This window comes from Homalodisca vitripennis, chromosome 1 (assembly GCF_021130785.1).
Source record: "Homalodisca vitripennis isolate AUS2020 chromosome 1, UT_GWSS_2.1, whole genome shotgun sequence".
NCBI lineage: Eukaryota > Metazoa > Arthropoda > Insecta > Hemiptera > Cicadellidae > Homalodisca > Homalodisca vitripennis.
Genome location: NC_060207.1, coordinates 74,188,266 through 74,215,623, shown reverse-complemented (window position 1 = coordinate 74,215,623; position 27,358 = coordinate 74,188,266). Strand labels below are relative to the sequence as shown.

At 34.2% G+C, this 27,358-nt stretch overlaps 1 protein-coding gene across 1 annotated transcript in view; it reads right to left on the bottom strand.

The window, feature by feature from the left end:
* Window positions 1–1,509: 1,509 nt before the first annotated feature.
* Window positions 1,510–27,358, bottom strand: part of LOC124364733 (G-protein coupled receptor 52) — a 127,005-nt gene continuing 101,156 nt past the window's right edge. Inside the window, exons 3-4 of the mRNA XM_046820438.1 lie at window positions 15,113–15,452; window positions 1,510–12,248 (exon numbers count right to left, since the gene is read on the bottom strand). Coding sequence (XP_046676394.1) covers window positions 11,753–12,248; window positions 15,113–15,452 — 836 coding nt within the window. The 3' untranslated portion in view covers window positions 1,510–11,752. The remainder of the gene's footprint in view (window positions 12,249–15,112; window positions 15,453–27,358) is intronic.

The window sequence follows — 27,358 nt, the reverse complement described above, 5'->3', positions numbered from 1 at the left end:
AAAATCGGTATGATACAATAGTTTTATCGCTTATAATTACTTGTAAGTCTAAATGTATTAACTCATACGTTAGACAATGACTTTCTACTAAACGCAGAGAATTATGTTCTTTATTAAAAATATAACATGTGGTCACTAAACAAATCTGAGTTATTTAAACTCTTATTTTGTTTATAAATTTAGATTTTATTACTATTAAACCTAATCTATAAATGTACCTTTCGAAATAAACATTTCAATTTTTTCATTCAGATTGAGAAGTTTCAAGATTTAACATATGCTAAGTAAGCCGTATGTCCGTCTACTTAAATACTCAAAGAATGGAAAAGACTGTGTTCATGGCCTAAAGACAATCATGACATCATATGCGGAAAATACTAGTTGTGTAATATGTAGACATAAATACATTATTACTTCAACAAACTTAGCAACCAATTTAACACCATCTTAAGAAAATTGTTATCGATGAACTCTGGGAGTTACTTTAAAAAAATTAAGGTGTACATAATTTAATTTAAAAAATGGGTTATACATACCACGCTGTTTTCTTTTTTTAATTGATAATGTGGTTGAATATTAAAAATAATTATTTTACTAAAGTTTAGCAGGAGGATTTACTATATAACCTCTTCCTGGAAAACTAGGCATGAATTTTGAATATTTGTATTCTGTAACATTTTTATGCTAATAAATGTAAAACTGATTCACCCAGGAATCGCTAATCGTCAGATCGTTTTCTATAAATAACATGGAGAATTGATATTTATACACTCACTCAACTTCCGTGGATGAAAAACATTTGCCCAACATTGATTTAATAATATCTCCATTAAGTTTAATAATTCACTTTTGAGAATTTTTCTTTTGATAAAAATAACAGCACTGTTGTTAATTTTATATAATCTAATAATATTTATATATTATTATTCTCCGATATCTGAGCGGTCTAGGACGTCGGACTTTGGCTCTGAGGTAATGATTGTGCAGGTTCAAATATCGTCTGTGGCCGTATACTTTTTATCAGTATCATCTACCTTGACCGTACCGACTTTTTTCTAATTCTGTTTGACAAGACCCTTGCACAGACCAGTGGCCCATGAGGAAGGGCAGAATAAGGCTTCAGTCTCTCATTTCTAACAAAATGTACATGTAACAATCCATTCAAACAAACGTATAGCCTAACACACAATATTTCATGTTATAGCTTCAATTAACTGGAATGAATGTTACATTAACCCAAAAACTTTTCCAAAAAAATTCCGACGATATTATATTGAAATGGTGATATTTGTTAAATGTTTGACAAAAACCAAGACGTAACTGATGTAGAGTTTTCAGATTACGGATAAAGTTAAAAGTTATTTTATATTAAAAGTTTATTTTTTTTACATAGAACATGAAATAAAAAAAGTTTATGAGAATTCGTCTTTCTTGACAAATTACACTATGCGAAAATAAGATAACATTAAAAATAGATTTCTGACATAGGAGCACAAATAATACATAATATCTAGGTAACAATTTGATAATTAATTTATTAGATACATTTTAATATCTATATCTACATTACACTTTATGAACATGACAAACTTAATTTTAAAATTATACACTTTATATTGTAACTTTACAAGTTGTTGACAAACACTTTTAAAAAACTATTACAAAACTAGCAAACTATATGTTTATACGTACAAAAAATTATAAATGGTTAGAAAATAAGAAAAGGTGAGCTCTAAGTACAACACAGAATACACACAGAAACTAGCGCGAGAGCAGGTAGAGTGGTGATCAGCTGTTTGTGACAGCCGACTGGGGGATTGTGGAACATCAGCTCCAGCTGGTCCTTTCTCGTTACCAACAACGATATATCGATGGTTACCAACCGATAACGAGGTATAACTGAACGTTACAATATGGCAGCTTTGAAAGTATTACATATTAATACTTAAGTGAACTGCTTCCGGGTGTTGAACTTAATTATATGGCACGTAATCGAAATAAATCGTTATTTAAATGCAACTAAAATATGAACATTATATTAAACCTGTAAATAAAAATAATTCTCGTTCTTAGCAATTCTCAACTGCGGATTTATCGTAGTTTAAAATTAATAAAGTTATAATTATTTTGTTTCGATTTGGAATAAATGTAGAAAACGTAATGCCCTTAAAAACATTTAGCATGACTTTTTCAGCCAGAATTGTTCAGAAAAAGCAGTTCGTATTATTATATAAATTCGTTGATTTATCAGTCACATAAATAACTAACAGGAGTAAAAATGTAGTCAAAAAGTAGTTAAAGTTACGACAAAATTTGAAGCAACATTGAATTCTGTTAGGTTTTGCTAGTAAAAACGTTCTGAAAATTTCCCTAAATTTTATACATAGAAGAATTTTATTTTAATATTGGCGGCACAGAGTAAAATTTAATTTTCGTCACAAAACATAGAAGTCAATTGTCAGTATAAGCTGTATAGGATAATTTATTGTTGTAAACATCAATATTAACTAAGCGAAATATTTTAGATTACAATTTGATATAATTCACATTCTTTTTTAATTTAATACATTATTTTTTCAGTTGTTTTGATTCCAGACTCTTTTTTCAAAAAAAAACTTTCTAAAATTCTCCTTTCCATTTATATTAAATAAAACAACGTAACCAACAATCTTCTCAAAATACAAAACAGTCCATTAGTTCTGATATTACTACATCTTTTTAATTTGTAACCTTAATCTAAAACAAAACTCATGACACATCTGAATTCACTGCCCCATATTTACTTCCGATTTTTATCGGAATTTAGTTTTTACACTGTCAAAGTACTGGTAATGTTATACTATACCCTAGAAACATGTCATATGATTTGCTAAATATGCTCACAAAAACGTTTTGCTAATCAATTGTCTTTTTCCAAACCCATTTACTATTTTGCGAATGTCGTAAGGTAATTGGCTTGTATTTTTGTTAAAATGCGTACCAAATGGTGTTTTAGCTTAGAACTGTAAAGAGAAATTATAAACATAATAACGTTTTAAAGAACATGTGTAAATATCGTGGTACAAGTAAGCCACGACGTTATCGTCTCGTAAATAATTTTATACTTCCCAAATACTGGACATAGTATAAATTATAATAGAATAATACACATATGGTTTTCTCTTAATCTGTATCATCACGATAAGCGTGTCGTAACTTTAACGCCGTACTTTACTAACAGCCAGTAAGAGAGGAAATACATTCAGGCTTGACATTTATAGTGAAGAACTCTCTACCGAGAGTTTGTAAACTGGCAACAAAATTATTTTAGAGGGAACCTGTATTAGAACATCTGATAAATACGAATAATACATGACTATTGCTAAGTTACACTGCACATTTGTTCACAAATTATCAGATAACAAAGCAAGATAACAACGGTTAGATTATCAAATAGTTTAACAGCTCGATTTTCAACAAACGCAAGACAAAGCTTCACGGGTCGACAACGAAGAGAGGCGTACTCTAACAACTAATATTTAATGACAGCAAGTACAACAGGCTTCTAGCAATAATGTTAACAGTGACAACAATAACATAGATAAATGAAAGCAGGCCCTGTGTAACAATATAATACAATGTAGGCCTTCTGGAAACATCCACTATACGCTACAGAGGCTACGCGTAACATAAGTCTGTCCGGGCTACAAGACTTGCCAAGTAGGGTTGCGTAGCCAAGGTCTCCGCCATTATTCCAAATACTCGTGTTTTTCCTTGAATATTTCAGGAAGTTTCGTCCAATTTTTATATTCCAGCAAGTTTTTGTCCAGACCCTGGTATCCGGTAGAATGCTGTTGTTTCCACTATTTCGAAGCAAAATCTTAGTAACGTTTAATACTTGCAATAATTAGTCTTATTTATTCAGTACTGATCTAGTCTAGGATCTGTTAGGAAACACATTTTCTTCCTGTTCTTTCCTTGAATTGTGAACTCTTATTCTGAACATGGATTAGAAAGAAATTGCATAAGTCGATATTGAATATTTAAGTTATCGATTGTCAGTTCTTATTCATCCGGAAAACGCGTTATTACTAGTAAACGTGTTTAAACCAACATTATTGGGCCTGACACTATGGGCATGTCATTGCTATCTTTGTTCATGTGATGTTTTATTAAACCCTAAAATGATGTAACAGTTAAGGTAAAATAAGTTATTTTTGATCTAAGGATATTGTTTGGATTTGTAGAGAGACAATTTATGTAAGGCTAACTTGAAGACGACGAGATACCCATATACTCCAAGTAGAGATATGGAAGGACTTTAACTAACATGTGACGTGATATCAACATTACTTGTCTTGGAAATATGTGACCTTTTGTATATACCGTGAATCTTTAACAATTTCAACAGGAAACTAGGCCCACAGTAAAACAATTTTGATACATACTAGAAAACGCTTTTAAAGGATTACCCAAATACTTACTACAGTTTTTCAAATCACCAACGATACACAAAAATTTCAAAAATTAAAAATATGTGAATAAATTCAAACAAATTAGAATAATAAACAGTAAAAACATTGCAACTAAGATAAAGTCAAATAGTTCTTTAATTTGTTTCTAATTCTAATGATTGAAATTTTTTTGTTAAATACAATATATATTCACTAATACATATGTACACTTATGACTTAATAATACAATGTTTACTAATACTGAGCATATTTGGAAACAAGGAAGGCGCAGCCTAAGGGTGAATGTATTTTGAACAGCACTTTTCTGGAAACGTTTTTAGAGAGGGAGGGTTCTTTACAAAACTTGACATGGTTCACGGACCGCAAAAATATTTTTTTGTTAAGTTTCAACCAAGGTTTGATATAAGCTATAACAACGCTGGTTACTGTAAAACAATTACTGAGGAATGGACCTTCATGTAGTGATATTTAACTTTATTATCAAACAAGTCTTTGTTCTTCCTTCAGCTTACTGCACGACTGAAAGAGGTATACCGGTTGTTGTGGGTATAGTTGTTAGAGGATAACCGTGTCAATAGATGACAATCATAGACATTCCTTGGACGGGGGACCACTCAACGGTCTTGCAAACAATCCACCTGACGAACATTGTCAGACTCAAAATAAGAACCGAGAACCAAAACAATAAAAGAAAACAAGGACAAACAAACCGTCTCTTATTGATGCATCTCCAAGTAGATCCTCTGTAAGTTTTAACTGGATTGTTTATAATATCTTGAGAATGCTCCTATGCAAGTATTAAAGTATTGGGCAATTCATAAAAATGATGTTTATCAAAAGTAACGTGGACAAAACTTGGGATATAAGTCTTTGGCAAAATAGTTTAACAGAAATAATATTTTATTCTCATGTACATTGGACCAAACTTCCTGGCACGAAACTCTTGTCAAGGTTGTTGTGACTATTCTACAAGACGATGACATTGAAGGTGAATATTTACTCGCTCTCCGGTCCCGTGACAATCCACAAACTCACTACCCTATTTGGCGCGGTTTCTACAATTCGGGTCCGATCCCGATCGTGTACTACAACTTTTATTTACTTATAAAAACGTGAACGTGGATTTCATTGATGACTTTTATGTGAGTCAAAATATATAACATTGGAATTTTCGCTTATTTAATTCTCTTTTTCACACACTTTATCATCTATTCAATGTTATTGTAATTACGGTTTTGGTTGTGATTAGCCGTATTGAGTAAGATGTAATCTTCTTCCTGACCTATCAATGAAAATAGAGAACTCCTTATTCACTTATCACTTTGTAGAAAACATTTAGAAAGATTAGAAATGTCTGTTTAAGAAACAAAGAAAGTTAAAATAAGTATCAAAAAATTAATTATCTATCTCGGATCTAGAATGCGATTTCCTAGAAATACATGCATAGATAAATACCTTCAACACCGCCCCTGGTCTGTCTTATCGCTGTCTTCTCTTAGGTTCGCAGGGGCACGTGCTAAGGAAACTCTGTCAAAATCGCTAATTTTATTTTTTTTCTCTTACCGCAATTTTTAATTTTTATTAACGTGACATTATTAACCTTGGTTTACTCATAATGCATGAGTAACAATAATTCAAACCGAACTAATATAAATAAGGTTTTATTAAATTCCAATGTAGTATTAATTTATTACTATTACTATTTTTCGAGGCCATTATTTCTCTGTCCAGATTTGTTTGATATTCATGATCATGAAAATATCCGCTTTAATTTTTAATTATATTTTTATTCATACTGTAGTATAATAACAGCCTAGTTGAGTCAGTGGACCAGGTACACCTGTATGGACAGGAAGCCATCCCCATGGGTGTGTAAGGTGATGTTTTAAATGAACAACAAATTACACAACATATGACCCTTTCAAAATTTTAATTCTTTGTCTTTTAAGGAAACGTAAGCGAATTTCTTTAAAGAAACAAATGTCAACAACTTCAATTTAATTAATGTTTTTTTTTCCAAAAAGCTCCTTACCAATAATCGATTACGTTAATTTTAAGGGAAAACACATTATAGATGCATTAGGCCATATTTCATCATCCCGAGACACTATAATAACTCATTTCCGTATGATGTTTTCCGGGGAAATCATGGATAACAATAACAAATGTGTTACTTTCAACAATCATAATCAATAGATTTTAAATAGTATAATTTACTTACACTATACATTACTTTCTCAAAATATTTTATAAGAAAATTGTACTTCTGATGGGAAGAAGTCAGATGTAATTATGTTAGTGAAAGATTGTATTCATACTATTGATATACAATGAACAATATAATAAAAACAAGAAAGCAGACAAATTAATGTATTGTGGACACTACTTTGTAAGTTTTCTTGACTTTGACATTACTGAGTACTTTAAAAGTAAATAGATTCATTTAACCAAGTTCATTTGTATCTTTCCACATTGAAAAAACGTATCACGTTGTACATTATCGAAAAAATCTGTCGCTGAGATATAAACGTTCTTGCAACATCAGTGTAACATCGTGTTTCAAAATGTCTCGTTTATACAACGTATAGATATCGGAAACGGGACCCGGACAAGAATAAATGTGGTTCCTCAGATTACACCGCTTATGTTCGTTACTACAAAAACATATAAATAACATACTCTCATATCGAATGGGATAACTATTTGAGTAGATATTTCAAATTATAACTGAAGGAGACAGCATATTTAAACTAAAATGGAACTGTTCAGCGTGAACCTTATATATTCTATTTAATCTATTTTATATTATTTTTCACAAGCCAATATGGAATGATTAAACGTGCTATTTTGTAAGCATAAAGCTCTAAACATAATATTAAACTGTAACATAGACATCAAAACGAATTACTATATATTTTAAACAAGTATATATTTAAGGGTTTATATAGATATTCTATTATACAAAAAATAATATACATCTATTTTATTGCTCCCTTCGTCTGGCTCATAACCCATTTCATATACATGTTATTAAGCTCTGGCTTTGCAATCTTACAGGCAACTTTGATCTTTTTATGTAAGTCACTGTTCCACTAATTGATGAAATTCGACTAAAAATATTTACGTTCGTTTCATTTTACACAGTCAATTTATATTTCTAAAATTATTCTAATTCTTCTATTTCGTTTTTTGTAATAGACCACAGACGTTTATTAGACTGTTTGTCAAAATTAATTTCCTATTCGAGCCACTAGTAAGGAATCTTATGCTATTCCTTCATTAAAATACAATGAAATACGTTCCAGAAATAAACTAACTCAGTATAAAAATTACTTAAATATTAAATAAACAATCTAACAGTGTAAAACCACAAATAGGCAATGTACAGTGAATATAAATAGCCTTTAAAAATATTAGAGTAAATAATGACGGACTTTTAAATATTCAAAGCCCTAGAAGGATAACGAATACAAGTTACATCCAAAATATATATATATTATAATACATCACTTTTTACCATTACAGCAGATAACATGTAGATTATATGTTCAAGAAGTTATTGTTTTAATGTTTCAAAAATAATGACAGAAGTTATAAAATATTTTTACAGATTTAGTTCAAACATCATCAACAGAGTCAATGCTGCAAGGAGCGTTTTGTGCACTTATGAAATAAAGTAATTTTGGTATTTTAAGTTCTCCCAGTACAATATTTAATATATTATGTTATTGTTAATTTTAGTTCATAATACAGATATAATGCTATATTTTCAAAGGTTGTGTTTCGTTATTTTAATACTTCTTCAATTAGAAAACACTACTTAAGATTTACTTAATTCATCAATAATTTAAATGAAACCCTAGATAAATACAGTTTAATTTGAGTTATAACTCATTTCTATTTATAACTAAACGAATCAATTTACATTTCGTTATTATAAGCAAGTTAAATACTTATATAATATTTATATTCGTAGCTTTATGTAAATGTAGGAGTTGCACAACAGCGTGAAAGAAAATTATTTATATTTAAATACCTCTTTGTGAGTTTGACTCACATTTGATATTTCAGTATGCTCCTTGCAGCACTGCCTCCATAGGACACACAGGTACAAGTCATTGTTAAAAAGTGAGGCACGATAATAATGAGGTTTAGACTGAACTCCACCGAGGTGGCCTGGCATTGCTTTGCGCTCATTTCTGTGGGTAAGGGACGTCACACACCGAGAACAGACACGGAGATGAGACGAGCTGACAGACGGACAGACATACTGACACCGAACACCCCACACTTAGGCCTCTACACGGTACTCTATCTAAGAAATAACAGTCAGCCATAAAAATATATGTCTATCGATCTATAAAAAACTACGGGCCTGTTCAGGCCAATGTCCGGTGCAGCGGGTCGCGGGGGGACAGCACGACAGTCAGACCCTACACTAACACTGAGGCAAGATAGGTCCGTTTGGTTGTCCACGTCCGCTGGAGGACACGATAGTGCGACATTTAGAAGAACTAATGCAGTTCGAGAGTATCGAGAGTCCTCGACAAAACAGGTAGAGACTGGGCTAGGAGACACAAGTTTGGGAGATAGGAAAATGAAGGTTGATCTTGCTGGGCCACAAAAGCAAGTTAGTGTTGTAATAATTGGAAAATTTGGGGATGCTGGGAGACAATGGATGGCTTTTAATGGACAGAGCTAGTTTGGAGAAACAAACCAGTGTTGTAATAACAGAAGATTTGAAGCTACTGGGATATAGTGTAGGTTGCAATGAAGGTTGAGCTTGCTGGGCCACGCAAGTTAATGATGCAATAATTGAAGATCTGAAGATGTTGGGGGACAGAGATTTCGGTACAATTAATCAGGCATGAGATATTATTATTATGAAACTATGTACTGTAATAAGCAAAGAAATATGACAAACCTTGAAAGCAGGAGAAGGCAGTGCTCATAGGCTGGGATGTTTTTAAGACAAAGGATGGATTGTTAGATTAGATAAGACTAATCTAGATTGGAAATCAAGATTGAATACAATAAATTAAAATGAGATAGTATGGTCTTGTTATAAGTAAGAATTATTGAAAGTATTGAGTCACCTACTTTCCTGAGACAGGTTATCACTCCAAAAGTTTTATCTTTAATTGAAAACAGAATAGAGAAATTATATTTTTTAGTAATACGGCATTTAAATAAGGAGTTTAGGATACTATTGGTTGTAGTTGTAGGGTTAAAATATCTAGTACACTGGGTTGCGTGATTGGAAAAGCGAGAGTAAACTTTTAACTGGCAATTTTTTAATGGGATTTTTTAAATATTTGTAGTTTAGAACTGAAACTGAGATTAAAATATCAAATCTATTCTTTATTATAATATAAAGCTAAAATCATATAATTTATCTATTCATTTATTTTTTATTAATGTTATGTTGATTAAATAAGTAAATAAATAATTATGTAAATTTTGAAAATTATGAAAATTAAAGATATTACGAGAGAAATAATAGAAACAACTTCCGTATATGGTTGTAAAAGAAATGGTTTTAATAAAAATGAGTGGCACACGAAGATATAAATATAAAAGTGACTAAAATGCCATACTGATTGTCGTTTAAGGTTTGATTGCGAAGCAGTCCGTTGATTTATTTTGACATGTTATTTCTATTATTAATTGAAATATTGCTTGAAAAAATTAAATCCATACTTATTGTAGTAATCCCTCCAGCGGACAGTAGTGGATACAACGAACTGGACCTTTTTGTCGACAAACTTTACACGATTGACTTGTATATACATGGTTTAATATTCAATACTGACGTGCATCACAGAGACAAGGGGGCTTGTCTGTAACAAACAGCTGTAGCTGCGTCACGCAAAACTGCTACAAATCAACAATCAACAATAAAACACTAATATGCTTGCGAATTGAAATCAACAACATCAACTTCTTACATTTTTATATGTTAAAGACAAATGTTTAACACCACATTTATTTAATAACGGTAATTAAACAAGCAGGTGCTGGCCTTCCGAGATGCTCCATTTGCTAAAATAAATTGCTTAGGTACCCAAACATAGGTTTGAGGCTAACATTTAAATCACTGCAAAAAGTAAAAAAATATATAAGAAAATAATTTTATTAAAACAAAACTTTATATGTAATAAAACAATTCATTCATATATATTTAAATCAATTATGATAAATTAATAAATTTACGTTTATAAAAGTATTGTATTATTCCATCCACATTTCCAAATATTTAAATAAGACTTTATTATTTAAATTTAAAAGTATTGAATAAATATTGGTAGCAGCTAAATTAAATTAGTTTAATCTGTGTCATTAAACTGTTTCAAAAGTACGTTGCAAAATACAACTCAATGTAATATAATTACAAATACAAAACTACGTTATCTCTCACGCCACAAAAGTAATATAGGTTTTAGACCTTTTCCATTATCTAGTGCGCACACAAAAGTCAGAACGTCTGACTGGAGTTTTACGAGGCATCATAGGCCAGACCAGCACCCGCCCAAACAACACACAAAACCAACAAATGCAATACAAATGGAGGAGCTGATTGTCACCAAAGCTTCTACGTAACGTCAAGGCCAGGCAGGAGCTGAGATTGAGCGAACTGGAGAAGTAAACGTGGCATGACATTAAGGCTTATGTCCTCTTCTGGTGTTAGTGGTATGCCGTGGCACAACGGAATAGAAAAACACAACCTCTGCATCACTATAAAACACTTTGCACCAATTATATTACTAATAACAATTATTATAAATGCACAAAAACGTAAAGCGAAACACCGAGTGGGCGTCTAACGCTAGACGTCCCCGAGCCCATACTTAGGACAGCTATAGCCTCCAGACACGCACCGACAAAGTATTTGTACTAACAAATGAATCTACAACAATGGAATGAATAAGGCAGCTAATAACTATCAAAAGTATGGGTGGCGAGAGGTGCCCTGCGCTCTCCCGTCGATGTCTCCCGACACTCAGCGTGCAGGCTTCTGGACTGTTTACCCCCGAGAAACTGAACGGGTACCTACCGAATTATCGGAATGGGTTCTCAAATATCTCACAGGATATAAAGTCTTCCGGAATTATCGAATTAGAGGAACTCAAGTACAAAATATAAATTGTTATTTATAATGTTCAGAGTGCTCGAGAGAATCTAGTCCAGAAAAGCCGTGCGCGCGGGTTCTACTAGAACGTGGTCAGGTAGTTGAGGCCGACCGTGGGTCTGTCGGGAGGCTGTGAATCGACGGGAGCCCGCAGGAGCTGCCAGTCCCCTCAGTCGTCCCCGTCCATGCCGATCAGTTCGACCTCTAGCCGTCCCTTCTGTCTACAGCACACCGTGAGGCAGAGGATGCGCAACATCAGTCGGAACTGCGGACTCAGCGTGAGTAACACGACGGCCTTCCACAGAGAGTTGAGCACTCCGAGCCAGAACACGGTGAAGTGGATGTTGGGGACGGTGAAGCGGTGGCCGCCCCAGTACTCGTACATGCGGATGAAGATGAAGGGGAGCCAGGAGAGCCAGAAGGTGAGGATCAGCACGAAGCTCATCATGTGGCTGGGGTTGGCGAGGTTCTCGGAGAGCGCGGTCGCGTACTCCTTGTCGTGGATAGGAACTCCGCTGCGCAGTCGCTTCATCATGGTGAAGATGTAGGTGTAGGTGTAGACGATGGTGATCAGGCTCGGGCCCAGCACCAGTATGGCCAGAGTCACAGAGTACGCCGCCATATCCTTCCAGTCCAACATGCAGACGAACGCCTTCTCGTCGAACCTGCAACACGACGCCCATCTCGTTACAACTCATTATATTTACTTTCCTTATTCATAACCGTTATATTATTTCAAGAATTCAGTTTATACTTTTATGAAAGGAATTACATTCACATCCATTCCTGTAATTAACAACCAACATGTCAATCGAATTTAAAGCGCTAACAACAATAAAGAAAGAACGTTATCAACAGTTGAATACAATATTAAATTATTAAATTATCAACATAACTATAAACATACACATAATTTTATTACAACATATCCCTATATATATATATATATATATATATATATATATATATATATATATATATATTTTTTTTTTTTTTTTTTCTTATGAAACTTAATCTCTTATACATTACATATACTGGTATATGAACAACCTTAATTATAACGGATCAAAATCCTGGGTCACATTGTCATAACATGGCCAAATTATTATAAAACCCGTATAGCTGAGATTATTGACTGTTCATTGCTAAACATCTATATTAGTCAAACGTTTAAAAATGAAACTTAGCCTATAAAATGCGTTATGAAGTGGTACAATCGTTAAACGGTTGATAAGTATTGTAGTAAAATTTTAGGCTAAAACCTTTAAGTTATATATCCTGAATTAACAGTTTAAATTAATAATTCCAATTTTGTACAATTACGAGAGAAGCTTTATGCATGTAGAACAGCGTTTGTTATCTTGTAATGAGACCTACAGAAAAAGTATATGATTTTTAAAGTATACTGAGTGTTTCAGGCCACCCGTCTTATATGACGCTCGAAGTGCATGGCGTTGTTTTCCAGGCATGGCTGAGACCTGTTATGAAATCTACAAACAAACAGACTGTAACGCTAAGGATATAGCTCGAGCCCATGGTTTTATGGACACTGTGAATACAGCTTTTTAAATATTTTATTTTGTTGTTAGACTCTTAATTGGTTCCCAAAATACTGTTTACCCTCTCTCCTCCCTCCCCTATTTTCCATTTAAAATCTTTACGTTATGGGTATTTTTATATAAAAAAAAAAATCAGTGGTCGATTTTTTAAAATTCCGCCATACATGATATTATTTGAAAGCTAGTTACATGAAGTATTTAAAATAGTTATTTTGGCTTGGGTTCATATCACAGGATGGGCAATATAAAAACAAAAAGGACTGTTTAACGAAATACTATCTTCATTAAAATGTTTATAATATATTTTAAATTTTTGAGATTTGAACATGGGATTGAAGAGTGTTGATTGGTATTTCGGTATTTTTACAGGTTTTAAATTATTATAAACAAATTCTTTAGGGTAGATTTAGAGGGGAATCTGTTTAAACTATACCTCTGCAGTTACCACTTTGACCGCTAGAAATTGGAGACGGGTGGTTTGAAATGCTCTGTTTATATGAAAAATAAATGAAAAGCACTTGTTTATGTTTATAAAAATATTAATTTCCTAATATCCGTTGGTTATATTTATTTCAATTTGCTATTAATTTAATACTATTAAACTACAGGTATATTTCATTTACAAACGTCATTTTAGTAAATCATTCATAAAATAGATTCTGATTTTGCCTTTTTGACTTGACAAAGTATTGCTGTCGAGGCAAATACAATATGTGTAAACACGTCGGACCGAGAAGCCTACTTCGGTCAGAACAGTTTAGGGAGTTGAACTGACCGGTCTAATTGTATTTACGATGTCAAAGTTTAGTTTGTCTTAATGCCCTGATCAAGAAAGTATATACATATGTGGGTCTCGGAAATATGCTTATGTTAAAAAGGGATCTAGCCTACTTCTAGCTCTTAAAATCTGCTTTCCGTCTAGGTTTTTTCCGGTGCCATAGTTAAATTTGCCTTTTCGTTCTGAGTAAGAAAATATACATTCGTGTGTGGAACTGAGAACCTATTACGGTAAAAAAAAAAACATGGAATCCCGGTAGTAGGAGAAAATCCTTAGCAAGTTGACGTAACATTTCAAAATAATTGTTTATAATATGCTTTGAATCGAAGAAGTTTTATATTTTTTCGGACAGTTGTCTAGTTGTTTGAGAAAGAGTGCATCTGTTTTTCCCACTGAAACCCCATATCACAATATAAGGGAAGTCCACCAGTTTCGTGTACCATTTGCAAATATTCAAACTTTTATTTACTAAGGTGGTGTATACTGCAATATTTTAGTAGCATCTATAGAAACTAACTAAAACAAAGTATTACAAGTTAGTTGATAACTTTTTTTGCTAGATGCATTACACTACTGATTAAGCGCTATGTAATTAATATTTTCTGAAACTTAACTGTAAATAATTGTTTACTTTCTTTTAAAAAATTCAGCTAAAACATCTCATAAGCTTGAAAGTGTTAAAGTTCAATGTCGTTTGAATTTGGATTATAAAGCAAAAATATTACCATTAGTTTTTCGAATCGTAAAATGTTTCTGGAAAATTTCCGATATTTCTCGTCATAGAAACCTTCCTTTGATTTCGACAAGTATTAAAAAAAGAATTAGTAAAATAGATCCAGCTTTTTTATATTAGAGTATATCAACACATTTAGTGATTAATTTTCATTTATAAGATGTGATGTGAGCGATTTTAGTTGCCAAAGTAGCCTAATCCATCATTTACAGTTTCTATAGTTAACAATGAATATTATCACTGAAATTTACTGTAAATCGATGGTAAATGAATGATAACATTAATGTATGAAAAATGAAACCCTACAAAACTATCTCTACGAAATTGTTTTTGAAACTATCCCTATCCTTCATAGTTTTCTGATCAAGATACTCACGTACGATTATATCAATGCATTTCTATTTTAGACCATATATAGTTTGGAAATATTCTTATGAGATAGTAAGTGGAGAGTGTTACTTAGGCTGGTTGAACCCCAGGAGGGGAGGACAACACATCATGGCCGCAGAGATCCAGGTGAAGGCCATCCAACACTGGCAGCGGGTCTTGGTCTGCACAGTCTCGTACCGCAGGGGCTTGCGGACTGCTAGGTACCGGTCCACACTGATCCACATGAAGGTGTAGACCTGGACCGCCCAGAGGGTGACCTCGAGGTAGCCGATGAGACGACACACGATGTCCCCGTAGACCCAAGAGTGGACCAGGGCCGGGTACACCGACAGCGGTACCACGAGCAGCCCGCATAGCAGGTCCGCCACGGCCAGAGACAGCAGGTAGCAGTTGATCACCTCCCCAGGCGCTGCAACACCACATATACCGTACATTTTAAAGATATTATCATATCTAGAGGCCAAAATCAAAAGGATAATACATAAAGGGTGTCGTTTTAACTCTTTTTAAAAGATCTACCTCAAACTTTCACTTTTAGGGAAGCTTTTCTGTACGAATGGAATTTTCAATCAGAATCAGAATAATTTATTTACACAAAAAGTACAAAGGTTTCTGTATAAGAAAAACATTTTAAAATAAAGAATAATTTAATGCGAGGATCAGTAAGTGAACAGCACCAAGTACAACAACATATAATCTAAATATAAAACTGAAAACACTGTTATGAATTGATAACTAATTGATCGATACTAGAATGAAGAGACAACGGTTCCACATCCATTTGCAAAGTATTTCATTGCTGAGAGAATCCGACCCGTGATTTCGATTTTAAGAAAGCCATTATGGGAGGGCCGGGAAAGGGCCAAATCTAATATTTGATATACATTTTTCTTGTTTAATTTTCTCATGTTTCCAGAATCATCGATATTTCAAGCATTTTAGTGTCTTCTATTGTGCATGTTAAAAACTTACTACAACAACAAATCTTACACACAGTGTATCTTATTCGTAATTAAAAAAAACTTGAATCACACTAATTACTAATATTCTTTTTTCTAAGTGCAATAATAAACAGCAGATGTTCTTTACTTGTTTTTATAAATTTGCTGTTTTTGTACAATTAAGGTTTCCCAACAGGAGTATGTATACCTTAAAAGTAAAAACACTGAATGAAAATCTTGGGTTGGCATAAGCTCTCCAGTAGAACCTACATTGAGTAGCAAAAATCGTCCAGTGGTCACACTTTACATCTGGGAAGCCTCCATGGATGTCCAAAAGCCACTACATCACTAACCATAAATGGTAAGATATCTTTAGTGTGTAATGTTTAATCGATACGTCAAAGTTTTATCTGCGCAGAATAACAACGGTTCTCGAAGGGCGGCGGTGGGAATGTCTTAGTGTTTAAATGGTTTTCAACTGTTAAACATGACGAGTAAGCCTTTCCCCCATCTAAATTATTGAACTGGAAGAAGATGGAAACACAGGCAAGCCTATTTTCTGTCTTCTCCAAAGGTGTCAATGACTGAACCACTACTTACTCCATGAGGATAGAACCGAGCTTAGCTTTTTTTCTTTTTCTAAGGTGGAGACAGTGACCAGAACCCCACATATTATTCATGAGTTAGAACAGAGGCTAGCTTTTTCTTTTTCTAAGGTGACCATGACCTGAACCCCACCCCCCTATTATACTCATGAGTATAGAACAGAGCTAGCTTATTCTTTTTCTAAGGTGGAACATGACTGAACACCAACTATTACTCATGAGGATAGAACAGAGCTAGTCTTTTTCTTCTTACCAAGGTGGACATGACTGAACCCACTATTACTCATGAGGATAGAACAGAGCTAGCTTTTTCTTCTTCCATAGGTGATCAATGACAGAACCCACTAATTTTTTCATACAAGTAGGGATTAGAACAGAGCTATAGAGGAAGAAAGAGACAACGGCCCCAACAGTTCCATATTGCCAAGTATGTCATGTGCTGAGAATCCGACCCTGAGGATTTCGTTAACAGAAAAAGCCATTATTGGGAGGCGTGAAGTGGCCAACAAATCTAACTATTTCGACTAGATTCTTTTCTCATTTTTACTTATCTCATGTTTCCCAGATATCTCGATATTTCAAGCATTTTAGTGTCTTCCTATTGTGCTGTAAAAACATACTACAACAAATCTTAAGACAGTAGTTTCTTTATTCGTATCTAAAAAAAATTGAATCAAACTAATTACAATATTCTTTTTTTAAGTGCATCTAATAACAGCCAGATGTCCTTTACCTTGTTTTTTTATTAAATATATAGCTGTTTTTTTTTACAATTTAAGGTTCCACAACAGGAGTATGTAACTTAAAAGTAAAACTCCTGATGCAAATCTTTAGGTTTGGCTTAAGCTCCCAGTTATGAACCTACAATTGAGCAGTAGCAAAAATCGTGCGTCGTGTCACTTTACCATCTGGGACAATCCATCATGGAATTGTCCAAAAAGCACTACGCAACACTAACCAAAACATGGTAAGGATATTTGGGTAAGAGTTAATTCGATTACCGTTCAAGTTTTACCTGCGACAGAACAACGGTCGAAGGGGGTGGATGGAATGTCTTAGTGTTAAATGGTTTTTCAAACAATTAACATGACGGAGTATGCCTTCCCCCTTCTAAATTTGACTGAGAAAAGGAGACACAGCTAGCCTCTTTTCTCTTCCTTCCAATTGGTGACATGACTGAATCCCCCACTATTACTCTTGTGGGATAGAACAGAGCTAGCTTTTTACTTTTTCTAAGGTGACATGACAGAATCCCACCTGATTATTCATCGAGGAAATAACAGAGCTAAGCTTTTTTCTTTTTTCTAAGGTGACAATGACTGAACCCACTATGTACTCAACTGAGGATAGAACTGACGCTAGCTTTTTTCTTTTTTCTAAGGTGGACCATGACTGAACCAAAGAAACCACTATAACTCATTTGAGGATAGAACAGAGCTAGCTTTGATTTCCTTCTTCCAAGGTGACATGAACTGAACCCACTATTACTCATGAGGAGATAGAAACAGAAGCTAGCTTTTTCTTCTTCCAAGGGTTGGACAATGACCTGAACCCACTATTATTCATGAGGATTAGAAACAGAGCTAGAGAAGAAGAGACAACGGCCCACATCCATTTGCAAGTATTTCATTGCTGAGAATCCGACCCGTGATTTCGTTAAGAAAGCCATTATGGGAGGCGGGAAGGGCCAAATCTAATATTTGATATACTTTTTCTTTTTAATTTTCTCATGTTTCCAGAATATCGATATTTCAAGCATTTTAGTGTCTTCTATTGTGCTGTAAAAACTTACTACAACAAATCTTCACACAGTGTTCTTATTCGTATTAAAAAAAATTGAATGAACTAATTACAATATTCTTTTTTAAGTGCAATAATAACAGCAGATGTCTTTACTTGTTTTTATAAATTTGCTGTTTTTGTACAATTAAGGTTCCCAACAGGAGTATGTAACTTAAAAGTAAAACCTGAATGAAAATCTTGGTTGGCTTAAGCTCCCAGTAGAACCTACATTGAGTAGCAAAAATCGTCGTGTCACTTACATCTGGGAATCCTCATGGATGTCCAAAAGCACTACATCACTAACCATAAATGGTAAGATATTTGGGTAAGGGTTAATCGATACGTCAAGTTTACTGCGCAGAACAACGGTCGAAGGGGGTGGGAATGTCTTAGTGTTAAAGGGTTTTCAACAATAAACATGACGGAGTATGGCTTCCCCTTCCAAATTTGACTGGAAGAAGATGGAACACAGCTAGCTTTTTCTTCTTCCAAGGTGACATGACTGAACCCACTATTACTCATGAGGATAGAACAGAGCTAGCTTTTTCTTTTTCTAAGGTGACATGACTGAACCCACTATTACTCATGAGGATAGAACAGAGCTAGCTTTTTCTTTTTCTAAGGTGACATGACTGAACCCTGACATGACTGAACCCACTATTACTCATGAGGATAGAACAGAGCTAGCTCTAAGGTGACATGACTGAACCCACTATTACTCATGAGGATAGAACAGAGCTAGCTTTTTCTTTTTCTAAGGTGACATGACTGAACCCACTATTACTCATGAGGATAGAACAGAGCTAGCTTTTTCTTCTTCCAAGGTGACATGACTGAACCCACTATTACTCATGAGGATAGAACAGAGCTAGCTTTTTCTTCTTCCAAGGTGACATGACTGAACCCACTATTACTCATGAGGATAGAACAGAGCAAGCTTTTTCTTTTTCTAAGGTGACATGACTGAACCCACTATTACTCATGAGGATAGAACAGAGCTAGCTTTTTCTTTTTCTAAGGTGACATGACTGAACCGGCTATTACTCATGAGGATAGAACAGAGCTAGCTTTTTCTTTTTCTAAGGTGACATAACTGAACCCACTATTACTCATGAGGATAGAACAGAGCTAGCTTTTTCTTTCTTCTAAGGTGACATGACTGAACCCACTATTACTCATGACGATAGAACAGAGCTAGCTTTTTCTTTTTCCAAGGTGACATGACTGAACCCACTATTACTCATGAGGATAGAACAGAGCTAGCTTTTTCTTCTTCCAAGATGACATGACTGAACCCACTATTACTCATGAGGATAGAACAGATCTAGCTTTTTTTTTTCTAAGGTGACATAACTGAACCCACTATTACTCATGAGGATAGAACAGAGCTAGCTTTTTCTTTTTCTAAGGTGACATGACTGAACCCACTATTACTCATGAGGATAGAACAGAGCTAGCTTTTTCTTTTTCCAAGGTGACATGACTGAACCCACTATTACTCATGAGGATAGAACAGAGCTAGCTTTTTCTTCTTCCAAGGTGACATGACTGAACCCACTATTACTCATGAGGATAAAAAACAGATCTAGCTTTTTTTTCTTCTAAGGTGACATGACTGAACCCACTATTACTCATGAGGATAGAACAGAGCTAGCTTTTTCTTCTTCTAAGGTGACATGACTGAACTCACTATTACTCATGAGGATAGAACAGAGCTAGCTTTTTCTTCTTCCAAGGTGACATGACTGAACTCACTATTACTCATGAGGATAGAACAGAGCTAGCTTTTTCTTTTTTCCAAGGTGACATGACTGAACCCACTATTACTCATGAGGATAGAACAGAGCTAGCTTTTTCTTCTTCCAAGGTGACATGACTGAACCCACTATTACTCATGAGGATAGAACAGATCTAGCTTTTTTTCTTCTAGGTAAGGTGACATGAACCTACTATTACTCATGAGGATAGAACAGAGCTAGCTTTTTCTTCTTCCAAGGTGACATGACTGAACCCACTATTACTCATGAGGATAGAACAGAGCTAGCTTTTTCTTCTTCCAAGGTGACATGACTGAACTCACTATTACTCATGAGGATAGAACAGAGCTAGCTTTTTCTTTTTCTAAGGTGACATGACTGAACCCACTATTACTCATGAGGATAGAACAAAACTAGCTTTTTCTTCTTCTAAGGTGACATGACTGAGACCACTATTACTCATCATTGAATCTCGACAGAAGGCGGCCCCTACCATCAATCGTACCCATCCTACAATCCTATTACTCCGGAGGCAGTAACTCCTTTTATTACTAAACAAAAGGAGAAGTCTACTCAGCTTCTTGCCTGAAGGGAGAAAATGTTGTCAGCATTGTTAATAGGTATGAAGGAAACTATTAATATCCAGATGTACCAACGAATAGGCTAAATATCTGATCCCGTGGCATTTAATACTACCATTGTCTGGCATCCGTGTAACAGTGCAATCTTGCTAGACATTTCTGCGTAGTGTTTGCCGTTCTATGGATACTAGGGGACAATCATTTTCAGAACCAAACCTAGAAGCTTGTACGGCACTCATTTACCTAGGAACATAGTCGTGTACGCTGTACGACGTGTGAAGCTGGCGATGGTAAAAGTAAAAAATGTCTAATTTTACCTCAAATTTTTACCCTCCCCCCTCTCACCACCTCTATCTCTCTCTTCCCCTCTCTCTTTCTTTCTTTCTTTTTATCCATCGCACAATTTAATTTTCAACCACACTTCAGTGACCCACAACTGTATATTATATATATATATATATATATATATATATATATATATATATAAAACAACTGTATATAGTGCCAAGCTGCTCAACCTCCATATATATATATATATATATGGAGGTTGAGCAGCTTGGCAGTCACTAACCAACCAGGTGGTCTCGCTGTCGTCTAGGAAAAGACGTGGTAGTTACTACAGCACGATATTCAGCTTAAACCAAATTTTTAAGGAAGAAGTATGGTAGAAACCATCGCAAAACATAGAGCTCATTATACATTACAGCGGTTGTACCATTACAGACCATGGTTTTCAGATAATATATGGTAGGTGGCGGTCCTGGCCGCCCGCCAACATACCAAGTGCTCTCGCTTTACTATAGAAAGAAGTATGGTAGTTACCATAATAAAATATTAAGCTCATTATACATTACAGCGAGTGTACCATTACAGACCATGGTTTTCAGATAATATATGGTAGGTGGCGGTCCTGGCCGCCCGCCAACATACCAAGTGCTCTCGCTTTACTATAGGAAGAATTATGGTAGATACAATCATAAAATATTAAGCTCATTATACATTACAGCGGTTGTACCATTACAGACCGCTGGTTTTCAGATAATATATGGTAGGTGGCGGTCCTGGCCGCCCGCCAACATACCAAGGTGCTCTCGCTTTACTATAGGAAAGAATTATGGTAGATACAATCTTAAAATATTAAGCTCATTATACATTACAGCGAGTGTACCATTACAGACCGCTGAGTTGAGATATATGGCAGGTGGCGGCCCTGGCCACCCGCCAACATACCAGGTGCTCTCGCTTTACTATAGAAAGAAGTATGGTAGATACCATCGCAAAATATAAAGCTTATTCCACATTTCAGTGGTTGACCCACTACAGACCGCTGAGTTGAGATATATGGCAGGTGGTGCTCCTGGCCGCCCGCCAACCAACCAGCTGCTTTCTCGCAAATTGAGTTACAACCCTTCGTCGCCTTTATTGGACTTGCTTTTCGTTCAGTAGGGCGGTCACGTCGTTTCATGGAAACTAACCGACAGTTTAATATTAGTTTATAGTGAAACATCTTCCTGTTTGTACACCGCACTGTAACAGTCCTGAGGGCCAGGTTACGTTCTCACCCCATTGCTTAAACCATTTTCTGTAAAAACTAAATATAGTATTTGAATTATATTATACTAATAAATATATCAGGTGAACTTAATAAATGTATAATGCAGTATGTATTTGCTCTAAAGAAACCCTGAAAATTACAAAATATGTACTTACTTATCCGTGTGTGATCAACCTACCAACCACATTTTTCACAAAAAAGTATTCAATCAACGTTTTTAGAGCTCTTGGAGCTTTTGGATTTTAGGGTTGAAAATTTTATACAGTTGTAAACAATAATCATACCAAAATGTTTATAAACCTACAAGTTTAAAGAACTACCCCCACGAATCAAAATTACTATTGTGTTGGTGACTACTTTAATTTTTTCTCCTCAACTGTCTAACAGTAGGTATGGAACTGAAAATCTCAAAGCATGAGACCTTTATATTTTAAATGGAACTGATAGTCCTGTACATCATAGTTTAATACACTGTATGTATATTTGTTTACTTAAGAACACTGGCTAATCTGTGTTATGTTAAGTAGAAGAGTACTTTTAAGTATAATAGTTCAACGAATCATGGTTTAGTAAAAAGATATATACATTAGTAAAAAAGATTATAAATACGTTTTTCTCTAAGATTTTACAATGAAATGTACCTTTACAGACTAAGTAAATTCTGTAATATTAATTCTTCTAAGTTATTATTGCTGGTGGTGGAGAAAGATTCTCCTCTTATAAAACTATTCCATATAAATATTAATTCTAAACAAAATACCGGAATCATAGATCAAATATCTAAAATCCTATCTCCAACAACAATAACCTAAATTTTGATTTGAACTGGTGATTGTTTATTAGGGTCCGCCGCTGTAACCCAGTGGGCCGTTGTGGAACTAGGCTGTATGGAGAGTGGGGCTGTGGAGTGGAAAAGCTACAGGGAGATTCTCCTCTCCAGATCAACTATTATCCGGAATGATATATAGAGACGTCCTTGTGGAGGTAAGACCGTACCGTAAGTGAATATGAAACCAGAAGTGCAACAATACGAGAAGGCGGATATCTCTTGAGCAAGAAACTTGGCGCTTCTGATTGTTTCTTCACTAGAAATTCAGGATTGTTGGGCGAAGCTTTAGAAAACTTTGGAAGGTACAACAAGACAGATCCTTTCTCACTATCATATCTTTCCGGAGTTATACAATAAGTCAAAGGATGCGGTGCATGCAGGTTCCAGTATTGAGAGAGAAGTCATTCTTTAAATATAGGTACATTTGTATATACGATTTTCTATTTTCAATACGCTGTGTAAACTCTAGAATTATATATTGTCTGTGATAAATAAGTTAATTTTTAAACAATACATAGTTGATTCAGACTGAACTATAACTGGAAGATTACAAACCCTTATCACGATAACCACCCTCATCACACCTGCTCGTGCCTACCGCGAGAAACGAACTGGTGTAACGACAGGCGCGACGTCCAGAAATTACATTTTTTAATTTTTAACTATTTAAATAAATTTAAAAAATCGTAATCTTTTACAAATTTTTAATTTCTTCTATACATGACATAAATATAATATCTGTTTTAATGGCTTTAATGGTACCTATGTTAGATTATACTTGTTTTTCTTTTTTGTATAAAGATTGAATATATAAAAATAAATTAATTAAATGAGAATTAACGAACATCAATGCGCAGTCTACGATCCAGTTGACAGCCGAACGTCGGGACTTTGAATGCGCTTGTAGGAGTGCTTGTATCAGAGAGACTCGTTGCACTTTAGGAGCCAAGGTAAGGTAGCCAGATCATAGTGATAGTATTTGATAAAAGCTAAGAACAATGGAAACGTTTTGTGGTTACGTTTCAGTTTTTATCGTTTGCTCATAAGTATCTTTTCTTATTTCCCAGTGAAAAAGTAGAGAATAATCAGACATTAATGTCAAAACCATTTATGAAATTGATAAATGCGTCTCTGGTGGAATAAGAGGTATATCAACGAAGAGATTAAAGCCACAGTAATTTCTGTCTTTCAAGTTTATTTTTAACGATGGGAGGTTTGTGATTGTAACAGGGCTTTCCGCACATTTGTCATTGTTCTGTACACAAAATCAGTAACAGTTCTTTTAAGATATGCAATCGGATCTTATCCTCAGGAGAATAACTTACCTAACACACAACTACTATCTAGGTGTCAATAAATAAATGCAAGTAAAATCTTCCTAACATGATTATTAAGTTAAGGAATCATAACAAATACTATTTATTATAAACTGAGCTAAAAATACAACTCACAATATTGGTCTGCTCACATTAAACAACCACAAAGAACTGATCAATAATAGGTCATAAATTATCGTCACAGCAAAATCAAGATGGCGGTAAATCAAAGAACGGTGTGGAAGGTTTTCATTACTGGTTCATTTAAAATTTTTTTAAATATACTGGTACTGTACACTGATTCAATGAACTATCTATTTTATTTTATTCTTTAGGTTTCCTTTTTTTAGTAGTCCTTTTTCAAATAGTTTCAAATTTATGAGGATTTGTGTAGAATACCGTTTTGTAATATATGTTTATCCCTTAGAATGCTGCAATATTTTATGGAAAAACCATTGTGTATAATAAATATAACCTAAACAATTAAAGTCTATAGTAATAATTAATTAACTTTGAAGAGTACAACGGTTCAAATAATTGTCTCCTATAATATTGTACTGCTAATTAACTTAATTACAATATTACTTAAACGCTTTACTTCTATATACAATATTGTATACTTATTCGCATTAATTCATTCGTGTAAAACTCTAAGATAATGTGTTCTATTCCCGCAGATAGCGATTAACGAAGTCTCAGCGCCAATAAGCTCCGAGGCGGAAGTCGATGTGGTTCCCGGATACTCAGCCAAAGCCAAAAGAAGGAGTGAGATGAGATGTGCAGTGAAGTGAAGCGTGCAAGGCTGATAAGAGAGTGATTAAGTTGGTTCGTAGCGAGTTTATACCCAACCATTCCCTGGCGCAGCGCTAGAACTGCCGAGATAACATTAACCAACATAGCTCTATAATGACACTTAATACACGTCGTTGTCTTCCTAACAGCGTATTTATTTCTACGGTCCGCCTCAGTTGCACAATACATTTTAGAAGTTAATATAGGAACTGTCCGCTAATTGTTAAAATGTGATTTATTGCTAATATACCGTTTCATAAGGTATTATGTGGCTCTTATTACTAACTTATTACTACTTAGACGATGATTATTGATAAAGTTGTTTGTGATTGTTCGTAAGTCAGAACGTGGCGTTAATTTCATGGGCTGTTAGTTCTGCTGACAAAAACGTTGCAAATTTGACTATTTTACGTTGTCATTATGAACTGTATCATTAGGCTTAAAAATAATATAACCAGTTCTCATGTTTGCATATAACTATCAACATTCAATACACGTGTTGTTACTTTTCACATGTTGCAGTCACTCAGGTGAATATCAACCACAAGCATTTTAAATAAGTCTCCCTTGGTATAGCAAAATCTAGTCATTTCATTTATATGGTTATACTTAACTTCATCACATTTTAAAATAAGTAACTGAAAAAATGTAGTATGATTAACCTTTACAGTATAATCTTTTTGATTGCTAATTTGTTTATTTTGTCCGATTTCTAGTTGCCAACATGGTTACCCATAACAACAATATAACCAGAAACTGAGTCTCCCAATGGTCCGATGTGTACCGTTACAATAGCGACGTAGATGTAGACTTTCACTCTAAATATTAACCCACTATGTAACCTTGTTCGACACATCCTCCGTACAGACAGATAGAAACTGTATTTTGTTGATCGGTAAACGGCGGGAAAGGCGGGCATTTCATCAGTAAATAATACGTAGGCATAAAAAATATATAAACTCTAAGCACATAACAACTAAGTAATACTAACAATAAATTAAGCAGAAATATGTAATGCCCATACGCAATTAAACATTATTTCACTGAAACTAACAATTCCAAAATGAACAATATAGCTATTAAAATAATATGTTCATAATTTACGTTTATATCATGCAATGAACACAACCAAAATTGACAATCACCTTTAATTCAGAACCGTTAATACAAAACTTTTAATTCTCTCTGAAAAAGAAACTAGTTACTTACTCCTGTTATTCGGTTTCAACGCTTCAAATCGCATTGTAATCCAATTTGTAATTCAGTTAGTTTAAGTGCAGTGTTTCCAAACGAACACTAATGCATAATGCAACACTTCCTGCATAGTTTACTTTCACCCTTTACTCGTTTAAGTACGTCATTCATTTGCATTACGGTGAAATAGAATCCGTGTTTCTGTTTTACATAATTTTTATTTTACTCAAATTAGGAATACATTTTAAATAATAATTAGCTAATATGTTTTCTATACATGTTTTAGTTACAAGCAGTAATATCTTACCACAGCTGTTTTTATTTTGTTTTATAATTGATTAAAATTGTATTTTTAAATTATAAAAAAGAATTTAAAAAAAATAAAACTGAGAATTAAAAGTAACTGCAACAATTTAAACCTGTGTTCTATAATACAGATATTTCAAATACCATACTTGAGTTTGCTTTATTATCACGATGAAGGAAACATGCGTACCAACTTAGGTCTAGAAGCGTGCTACGGTTAAAAACATCTACCTCGGTATAAGGTATAAATCCTTACTAAGTTCATGCAAAATTTCAAAATAATCGTATATAATAGGATTTTCGTTGTAGAAGTCTTGCCGATCTTTGGATCTACAGTTCTCGGAAACAATAGCTCGCAGATGCATGTTATTGTTCATTCCTCTGTTTTTCTTTAAGTTACTGTAAAAATGCTATATCACAATGTGAAGGAAGCCAGCCAGTTTTGATTACCTACTGTGCAAACATAAACTGTTCCAAAAATAAACTTTGAACACGGTTTTTCCTATGCATTTGATTTTTTTTCGTAATTGGAACAATCTGGAATAAAAGCTATGGGCAAGTTTGTTTCTGTTATCTGCATTCCACTACTGATCAAGCACTGTGTACTTAATATTTTATAAAATTAAAATTTCATCTAATGTTTCAGCCTCTGGCGAA